The sequence below is a fragment of the Fonsecaea erecta genome, assembly GCF_001651985.1.
Source record: "Fonsecaea erecta strain CBS 125763 chromosome Unknown Scaff15, whole genome shotgun sequence".
NCBI lineage: Eukaryota > Fungi > Ascomycota > Eurotiomycetes > Chaetothyriales > Herpotrichiellaceae > Fonsecaea > Fonsecaea erecta.
Window position 1 is genome coordinate 144012 of NW_017387258.1, and position 10728 is coordinate 154739.

At 53.5% G+C, this 10728-nt stretch overlaps 1 protein-coding gene across 1 annotated transcript; it reads left to right on the forward strand.

Annotated features, from left to right (window-relative positions):
* Nucleotides 1-3307: 3307 nt before the first annotated feature.
* On the forward strand, nt 3308-5608 carry AYL99_11627 (hypothetical protein; the record flags this gene model as incomplete). The annotated part of the gene is made up of 3 exons (XM_018843132.1): nt 3308-3693; nt 3726-4131; nt 5270-5608. 3 exons carry the CDS (start codon nt 3308-3310, stop codon nt 5606-5608), a joined length of 1131 nt encoding a protein of 376 aa, XP_018687459.1.
* Nucleotides 5609-10728: the final 5120 nt, after the last annotated feature.

Sequence of the window (10728 nt, forward strand, 5' to 3'; positions counted from 1 at the left end):
TACCACCTCATCCCTTGTCTGCATCTCTCCCTTTGAAATGATGTCCTTTTTCTGGTTGCCGCCACGTTGGCTAACCCGGCCAAGGGGCCTCGACTGACAGCCGAGTGGCTTTTCGATGTCCTGGCTCGAGCTCATGGCGTTGACTTCTTTTTGCACCACGCAAAGCAAAGCAATCAACCGTTGTTTACGCCGGTGGCGATTCCGCCAATCAGGTTGCGTGGCTTGCGGCGCTGGGCAGTCACGTACGAACAAGATAATTCTCTTGCCCTGAACTCACGACTGCTGGTTCAAGAATTGCATCTACACGGCGCTGGACCTTTTGTCGCCTTCGGGGCGTCATATATGAAAGCATTGATGAGTTGAAACTGGAAGCTTCGGAGACCTGCTTGATAGGATCGTTTGTATGCAAAGTGCATTGTTCACGTGGACCATTTAGATAGGGCAGACTCTGCCGGCAGGGAAGGTTGCTGATCACCCAACTTGATGAAATTCTCACTCCTACCTACAGTATCACTACTTTCAAGTTGATGCCAGAGAATTGCTGAGAGAAGCACACGCCCGCACCGCGAATATACCGCTCTTTCCAGTTCTGTCTCCCGTTCCCTCGATCCTGAGCATGCCCTTGCCCTTCTTCGCACCTCCATGCCCAGATGTCTCAAGAGAGGAGGCTTAGCTGCGGCCTTTGCCAGAAGGATCACACCATCGGTGAAGTATACATCTCAGACCCAAGGCGATGGGGACTCACCATTGTGTAGTTTCCATTCCCTGCAGAGGTTCCACTCCCCCCCATTACGACATTACAATTTCATTGACGTTGAATGTGTGCGGTTCTTTGGCGATTGAGTGGTGTCCACGATGACGACCGACGGGCGCGCAAGCCATGGGCAGAAAATTCTATCCATTGGACAAGAGCAATACCTCGCCAGCTTGCAGAAACGTGGGAAATATTAATGTCCTACTTACGACTCACACTGGCTGCTCGATTCTCAAATCATCTTCAGACAAGGACTTCGACGACCGCATGGCACATAAACAGAAAGTTAGCGCTTCGGTTAGGGGGCCCTACACGGTGCTAAGTGCTTACAGGCCTGGGTACAAGGAAAGACGGAAGCAGAGATGAAGGAAAGATACGGCTTCGCTGTCCAACCGCCTTCCTACGAGGGCAGGGCCGCACCCGCCGCCCCCGAAACTGGCCCATCTGGTCGTCATGCTCTGGTGTCGCGCCCCGGAGCTGCTGCTGGGTACCGAGGAGTACGACGTCACCGTCGACTTGGGGAGCCTGGGCTGCATCTTCGCCGAGCTGCTCACCAAGGAACCCCTCTGCCGGGCCGCAACGAAGCCGACCAGCTCTCCAAGATCTTTGCGCTGCTGGGCACGCCCACACGCAAAGACTGGCCGGACTCCGCTCCCTGCCCAACGACAAAGCCCTGCACCCTCTCCTCTCATCACCGTCACTGTCCCGCCTGACGGCCGCCCCGTTCCCCTACCTGACCAACAACAACTTGTCAGTCCCTCCTCGCAGCAGACCATATATACATCACACCTTGCGGAGGAGGGGGGAACGGGTCCCTGTGTCGGCAGGCTCCTTGTCTTTACAGCGTCCCCCCGTCGCTACCCACGCTAGTCGTCTTTTTCTCGATAGTTAGGTGTCACCACTGACTTCGTCGCGTGCTCGGTTCATGCTCCGGAGCCTTGATATGGTGTTGGCCTTGCTTGGTTCATGTCATCGAATTGAGGAGCTTGAAGAAAGCCTTGAGCGATATCGAGGGCGCCAGGCCGTGGGACTAGACTGCTGTCGACGAGGTTGCTGCCGCGGCGCCAGAGATTGATGAGTACACAGCAAGATTGGTCAAGAAGGGACGATGGATGCCTCCGGGATATCAGGTGCGGATCTCCTTGAATGACATGATTGTGCCTGAAGGCTGTGTTGCTAACTTTACGGCTCTACAGGAGAGATTCCCCAATTGGTCAGCCGTGCAGAGGCCGCTACCAGGAGAGAAGGCGAGAAGAGGACGGAACAATTTTTCTGCTTTTCCATCTCTTTCCGTGGTTTCTGGAGAAAGAGGAGTAGGGGAGACGATGGCACAGAAAACTCACACGGCCTTTTACAGCTAAAGTTCGGCCAAGAAAAGTGACGGGAGCCCTGCACATCTACCGCAGCTGAACGGAGCGGCGGTCGACGACAATGGGAAGTTCGGCTTGGTGGTGGAGAAGGAAGCGACAGACTGACGTCGACTTAGAGTTCCGGGTCCGGCCGTCATCACAAGGCTAGCTGAGATGGGCGATGTGCGTCGTGCCGTCAACTCCCTCGGGTTCTTGTGTGTCAGGGAAGGGGATGGGTTGGAATGGTGCGGCACCGTTGCGGCGAAAGCGAGCCGGCCATCGAAGAACAAGGAGAACCTGGCGTTGACAGAGGCGGAAAAGAATTCTTTGCAACTGGTCTGCCAGCGTGAAACAACACTCGACATGTTCTATGCTGCGGGAATTCCATGCATCTTTACACTCCAAAGGTTTCGCAAGTGGATATTGAAGCCTTGCTCAACGAGACAGGCACGGACTTCAGACATTTATATCCACTTTGCACCAAAATTACATTCTATCATGCAATGGCGATGTGTTCTGACATCCTCTGTACGGTGGAGAAGAAGAAGAAGAAGAAGAAGAAGAAGAGGAGGAGTTCGAGACTTCGTCAACGATCGAGCCGAGACTGAGACGGTGGCTGAGTGGGTGGACATTGATGATGTCCTCTTTCTTCTTCCTCACGGATACGCGAGACGCCACCACCGAGTCGTCGCGTCTGGTCGTAGAGGAAGAGGAGATGCTCGTGATGTAACGACGTCCGCCTCGGGGAGTCTTCTCGTTTTCCTTCTCCTAGACGGCTGGCGAGCAGGTCGATGCCCCATTGCGCTGCACATCGGCGTGGGTTTTGACCAGCCACACTATCTTGATGCGTCCCCCTCGTCGTCCGCTTGATGATTTCACAATGCATGTGGAGTACAGACATTACACGTTGCTACCGAGAACAGATACTCACTGCACATCGCATCCAAGTACAAGAATAATGCAGACAAATCGGATTAGTCTCGCCAGGAGGTCCAATTGTCCTCAGCTGTGGCGACAGTGCGAGTGGTCTAGGCATGTAATGTAGCCTATTTGTGCGGTGTTTGACCTTATATCTAGGATATGGACTAAAGCCGACCCGTACCGAGACAGCTTTCCATCTCTATCAACGCCGTCTTAACGAGCGCCTTGTATCACCTTTCACACAGCACTTCTACTATCGCCGCAATACACCTGCATTTGAACAATGGCGCAAACACCACCGCGAGCGAGGTGGCGCCGCAACACGCGACATCGGAAAGTACAATGCGTACAGTCCGGAGGCGTGGAAGCCGTGTTCACGCTGTGTCGCGACTTCGGGGCGTACATGCTCAGTCGACAGCCGACACCACAGCAGGGCCAGCGCGGCTCCATCATCAACATCGCCAGCCTGGTCAGCTTCTCGAGTGGTCTGACCGTGCCAGCCTATGCCAGCCCCAAGGGCGGCGTTGCGCAGCTGACCAAGGCCCTGAGCAACGAGTGGGCGGGCCGCGGTGTCAATGTGAATGCCATCGCGCCGGACTACGTCGCCACCGACATGAACGAGGCGCTCATCAACGACGAGACCCCGCGCCCCATCCCCATCTTCGTGCGGTCGGCGAGGTGCCTTTAACAGAGCGACGTAGATCGGCAGGACATACGTGGCGCCGACTCTCCCGCGAGGAGGAGGACGAGAGTATCCGGCCCCGAGCGGAGGATGGGAGGCACGTACATGCTGGCTTCGGCGTAAGATCCTTCGATCTGGCTCTCATGCGTCGTCGCTGGCGCCGCCTCTTTCAGCGCAGGCTTGGAAATGGAGGCGAAGAAAGACGTCCCCGGCCCGCCCGTGTTGCTGAGAACATCCAGCAGTTCCATCAGCTGTGCTTCTCCACGTCGGACCAAGGACTGCACGTCCGCGATTGGGAACGGCGTCTTCGGACCGACCATGCCCCCGACGCGGTGGACATAGACGTGCTGTCTGGGAATCTTGAGTTCGAGTTGTGCGTGGTCTATGAAGTTTCTCTTCCGTCAATCAGTGCTGGGGAGATTGCTGTGAGAGAGAGATGTGTGAGATAGAGTGAGTAAGGAAATCAACACGCGATCGAGTATGTCTTTGGTTGCCTGGAATGGAAGGACGGTTCTCAGAGGCGAAATATTCTTGCTTTGCTGGCTGGTACGAAAACAAAGCGGCCGAAGGTGAAAAAGATCAACAGATGAATGAGCAAAAGAAGCCATGCGCGAACGACAATGAGGGTTCCGGTCATGGAGGGATTAAGGATGTATGTTGGTCGTTCGTTGCAACAAAAAACAAGCAGGGAGAGGAGAGCGGCGCTTACAACCAAAACAAACAAAATGAACAATCACCGGGCTCCGGGGGCCTGTCTTCTCTCCAGGAGACAATACACTTGAGAACATCGACCAATGCATAGCACAAGTGCGTGGGAGACGACGTCGCCTTTCAAACAGAGCTGCCATCAAGTGGTTCACCTTTGGGTGGATATATACACAGCTTCGGAATGATCTCCCGATAGTCCTAGGAGCTTGCGACTCCAGCCCTGCATGTATCCTCATGACATTGCCGTAATGGACATGAAATGCTCATGTGATCATCAACGACTCACGAGAGCGTCGGGATCAGGGAAGGATACCGACATCCCTTTTCTCTCGACAACATACTACACGACCCAATCATTCAGACATAGGCCCAGATCGGGGGGAGCATTGTCGCGGACAGGAGCAAGAGTGAGAGAGTGATCATTTGGAAGTAAGAATGAAACCAGTTGGGTTGAGTCCAGAGCGGAACATGGTGACTCAGAGTTCGATTGATTGAATGGCTGGTGAAGCTCGTCAACAACCATCCTGTACCTGTGTGAGATTCAACGCATAACATCTACGTGACCGTGGATCATGGAGCGCAGCCCCGACGCCTGACACCGTTCACCCAAGCCGATTCAACCGCTATGGCAGCTCTGGACTACCAGGAGATGAATCACCATCGTCACGTTACGATCTAATGTCCGATCACTCTTCTTCTGCGCCTCAACCCATCGCCAGTCAAGCTCCCGCGACGACGACAGGATCATCTGGAAATCCATCGCCTCGATGTGGAAAATAACCGCGCTCCACGTCGAATCTAAGCCGGCTCAACGCAGGCAATCAAAAAGGTATCTCAATTCAACTAATCATGTAGGCGAATGCCGAGTCGCCTTCGAGCGACAATCCTCCTCCACCACCTCCACCACCATCGCCTGAAACCGCCAAGCTTCAACGACCACAAGAGTCTCGAGTGCTCCGACACAGCGCGAATGGAAACGCGAAGCAGCGGCAAGGATCGACACGATGCAAGGATATCTGGAGAGGTATTCTGGCCGAGGAAACCTGGATCCCGCAGCAACGCGATGATACGTTGAGGCACTCAATGTATTGTTTGTGGATCAGACAAGAATATGGTTGGGACATGTTGAACCTGTGCCAGGACACCGTCGACGGCTGTGAGGAATGTGTGGCTGGGGGAGCAGAGGATGCTTGAGGGCAGCGATAAGACGCCAGCGCCCATGCTGACCACGAATCATAGATATCTCTATAGAAGCAATACTCAAGCATTCCTACATACCTTATGTACCTCTTGTTCGAGATTCCCGCTCTCGCCCTTTTGGAACGCACCGACATCGTACCGACCCCGGGCAGGAGACTGCGACGTCGAGTCACACGAGTGTTAATATCGGACTGTAGATGCGACAATCGACAAGGTCTTTTCCAGATCTTGAGTTGCCACGTTGGGCCTTCTACAGACCCTCAAATGTTGTGGTGATCAAACGGTTCCGTTATTCCCCAGACACGCGTCTCATCCGCGCGAGAACGCCAAGTGATGGCACAATCCAATTTTTCTCTTCCCCACGGAAGCGAATCTATCTGCCTTGGCGGGTTGCTCAGCCTTGCGTTCGAAAACCTCAGCCTTGTGTGTTCGAAACCACACAAATCACTTTTTGTGCATCACTTTTTGTGCACAAAAAAAAAAGAGGCACCTCTCTTCTCAACATGTAAAAACATGCAAAAACTCTAACCCAAGCCCAACTCCCCGGTGGGAGTTGAGGTTGGATCGAGGTAAAACCCCCAGCTGTGGAAGGGGTTTTTTCCCGTCGTTTCGTCAGGTTCTCTCCGGCCTCGGTCGCTCCCACGCTTAGGGAGGCCGTGAAAGGCGCGGAACAACTGGGCTACCTGCAGAAGGTAGTGCCATCAGTGTCAGAGCAGTTACCTTCAGGCAATCTCGTAACTCTCAAGAGAAGCTGTCCCAGATCTGGTGGCCACACCCTCACGCCCCAGCTAGCTCCGTCTGCACACTCGGTGTGGCCATCAGAGGCTGGGACCCGGGATAGACCTGGGAATTGTTGGAGAGAATTCTGGGTCTATAATATATATGTGTGGGGAATTCTGCCAGACCTCCGGCGCCGTGCTCGCGGCTTCTTCCGCGTCAACGGCCCCCCTTGAACGCCCGGCTTCTCCTCTGCCAGCCGTCCGTCCGTACTTCCTGCGCTGCTTCATATCGGCAGCACTCCTGTTCTTGCGCAGCTTCGTCTCGACGACTCTGCTCGCCTCTTTTCCGACAACTCGCCCTTTCGCGGCGGAGATCCTCTTCGTCGGTCGAGAGCATCTTGCAGACCCAAGCATCGCATCCACGAGAGTCCAACCGAGCAATACGCTAGGGCAAGAGTTGTTTGGGGGGCATGTACACGAGGGATGGACTTGCGAACTGGGAACCAGAACAGTTGAGATTTATGCCCGACGATAGCGCCTTGGACCGGTGATCAGCAGAGCAGAGCAGCGAGCTCGGCCTCGCGCAGCGTCGAGTTATTCTCGTCTACTTCTCCATTTGCGGCGTCTCGGTATAGAGGAAAGCCCCTGATGCACCAAGGGGCGTAGCCCCAGTCCGTCGAGGAGAACGGTCGCGGATCGCAACTCCCAGTGGACGCGGAGGACGAAGAACCGGAAGAGGAGCGAGAAGCACAACGAGGGCAAATCCGAGGAGACTCGAGACGTGGAGGGCTGAGCCGGCCATGCCGGGTGGGCGTATCTATGGTAGACAACAAAGTCGATACTGCTATGTTTTGAGACGAACCTACATGAATCCCGTTCCTTGAGGTCGAGGTCATGAAAGGTTCTGACCACGGCTCGGAGGAGAGCATCATCTCCGAGGTCGTCTAAGCATACAAACAGAACCGCGACGCGAAGCGAGAGCACGAACCGCTCCTGGGCCGGTTGTCAGAGACCCTTGGTCTAAATGACGACGAGCAGAGCGATACCACACAGACGGAGGTAGTATTTTAGACTCAGTCTGTTGCAGAACCATCGCTCTCTAGAAGGCAGCTGGAAAGGGCTCCGATACGTTTGTAGCAGTCGATCCAACCAAGATCTCGTCACGCGGCGCGTGGTTCGATTGCACCATCTCGTCTGGACAAAACGTCAACTCAAGCGTCAAGATCGATTGCGTTGCCTCTGGAATGGCAGAATACCTCGGACGGGTGGAGGACCCAACCGAGGACGAGCTTGAGGAGCGTGAGCCCCTGATGGAAGGTAGCCAGCGTAGCCATAGCAGCAGTGGCCAGGAAATGAAAACATCTCATAAACACATACACACGCGCGCGCACATGAATGTGATCACAACTAACTAACTAACTAGACAGGCAGACTAACTAAAATCCTAAGCCAGACAGATAGACAGACCGAGATGACCTCCCCTCCGCTCCGATTTCTGAGCAGAAAAAGGGGACAAGGGGGAGGGCGGCATACTGGTGCTGCTTCTGCTTCAGCTTCTGCTTCCCATCTGTTGTATCGGCATCTGCTGGTGCTGATGACGATAACGACGACGACGGAATGTCCCGCTCCTTCGTCCGTCCGTTCGTCCATGAGTGGAAAGAAGATGCGCGTACTGACTCACTCACTCACTCTTCCCCTCCCCTTGCTTTCGTTTATCCCACTGAGTATAGATAGCACCCTTTGAGGCGCTGACGCTCGTTCCCAAAAATTGTCATCTAAAGGAATGAATGAAAATACACCGAGAAAGAATGACATGAAAAGCACCATCGCAAAGCACAATATGACAAGCAAATGTAAATACACGCGCAATCCCCTCTCCAGGAGGCTGTTGTTGTTGTTGTTGTTGTTGTTGTTGTTCAAATGGCAGATAACCGGCGGTCGCGCCCGTCTGCAGTGCCGATTCCCTTATTGGTGTTGGCTTTGGAAACCATAGTCAAACGCCAGGAGGTCTGATGGCATTTGCGATCCATCACTATACCATGACTCTGGAAACCCGGCGTGCTCTGGAAACCCGGCGTGCTCTAGAAATCCGCCGTCGTGCTCTGGAATCCCGGCGTGCTCTGAAATCCCGGCGTGCTCTGCCGATGTCAGCTCGGGGCAGCGTTCGTCCATCTCCGGTAGGTGATTCCTGAGTCTCTCGGATTCCCTCTGGAGAATTTGATCCACATAACATGTTGGTGTCTTTTGGTGGCGGGCCAATGAGTGGTGACAGCTGAACCATTTTCCACAGACACAACCAAATGTTTTTATCTTATTGTGCACCCTGTTGGTATGGTATCTAAGATCACAAGCGCGGACGAATCCTTTCTGACACCGGTAACATACGAACGGAAGATCATTAAGGTGTTGCCGGATATGTAAATAGATGGAGTCTCTCCGGACGAATCTCTTGTTGCAATGCTCATACTGACAGGCAAACTTGCCGTCCAGAGGATCTCGACCACAAACAAACTTTTTGATATCGTCACTCGTGGTAGCTCTTGGCTCACGTGATGATGCCTTCTTGCTGGATTCCGGCTTGAAATATGTGGTCGATATCCCTCCAGGCGGTAGAGCGGGACAGCCTAGCGGAGTGCTGCCAGCCGGTGCGTTTATGTTCGTTTGCCCAAACACTGGGGGAAAGAGAGGTTCCGGCACGGGCATATAAGCCATCTCAAACAAAGATCTAGTCGGTGTTCCTTGAGCTCCGCTGAGAGTTCTTCGTCCTGAATAATTCCTTGTAGGGACTTCCCTCGTGCTATAGGTACTGGATAGGGTGACTGAAGGGAGGTGTGAGAGGGAGGTGTGAGAGGGAGGTGTGAGAGGGAGTGGTGCTAGCGACAAGTTAGATTTGCTTCAAACACTTGTTAATTGTGGAAAATACTCACCTATATGGATTTGATATGAAGGTATATAGGGTCGTAACTGCGTCTATACACCCTGATCAGGCTGCCACACTCTTCGATTGTGTCGAGGATGCCTTATTGAAGATAGGCAGTACTGAGCGATAGATAGATTCCGCGGTAATAAGTATTCTTTGCGTACGGGGAATGACAAGACTCAAACCTTGAGAGAAGTAAACTTCGCGCAGGCGGGAAGTGATCTTTTCTCGTGGGAGCTTGGCTGGCCTAAAGGGGCTATTTAGACCACCCTAAGCCGCTTTAGGCTTGTCAAGTACGGACGGAAAAACTATGCTCCTCGCTCCCGAGAAGAATCTTTCTCTCAGCCTTTGAGTCTCGTCACTCCTGTACGTAAAAGGATACTTATTACCACGGAGTCTATCTATCGCTGAGTACTACCTATCTTTAATAAGGCGTCCTTGAAAGAATTCCGACATCGTGCTGAAACTGGGGTGCTTGAGCCTCATGGAAGTACTGGGGATTATTTCAAGTAGTGACCGGAACATGCCGCTCTCCGAAGAGATAGGTATACCCATAGTCATATTGGGATGCTACTGATCTGGTCTTACTATTCCTTCCTCGTAACCGAGATCAACGTCTGACCGTCGGCTCCAGTGTAACGAGATCAAGCGCTCGTGTCTCAGATGCATACAAAGCGGCGAAATGTGCCTCATAACCAGTGTGCTAGAGCAACCAGGCTACGTGATCAACCTGGAGAACGCTCACGCAAGCGGCCGTGTGAAGCGGCCGAGAGGACCACGGTCAAGTTTGTCCTCGCTGCGCCCACAATTCGACCTCCACGTGCCCTCGCATTCATTTGGCAGGACCACATTCTTAGGACATTCTCGAGAGGTTGTGACTCTGTAGTTGACACCTTTCTATGTCTGAGAGAGAGTCTGGTTTGATTTTGTGTTGACCTGGCGTTCCGTCTCTTGCTGCGTCCGTGTAATTCGTAAAACTGCTGAGTGTATTCTCGGAGACGTTCTTCTTCTGATTTCCGTGGCATTCAGAGAGGTGAGAGACAACCCGTCGGGTAAAGTTGAGGTTGTTTTTATTGTAACAGGCATTAAAGTATCAATCCGTTTGTAGCTGCCGACTCAAAGTCCGGCGCTCGTATCCCGGAAAACCGGGCTTCGGGCGAGCAGGTCCGACAGGTCACAGATTGGAAGTCTGTCGTCGTCAAGGGCCGTGAGCTAGCGAGGGCTCTGAGGAGGAGTGTGTTCGCGGGCCGGCCGAGAAGTCGGGAAGATGAGGATTTGATGAGAGAGGTGGCTGCGGAAGGTGACCAGGTTCAGACAGAGGCTTCGATCAAACGTGCAGTACGTTTAAGAGCGTTAACACCGAGTGCCCCTGGTGAACTCGTACTTGGGCGATGATTCTCCGACGTGGCTCGAGAGGGCAATTCTCGGTGTCGATAGTTGTCGAATAGAGGAGTCAGGGAGGAATGAAAGGCTGG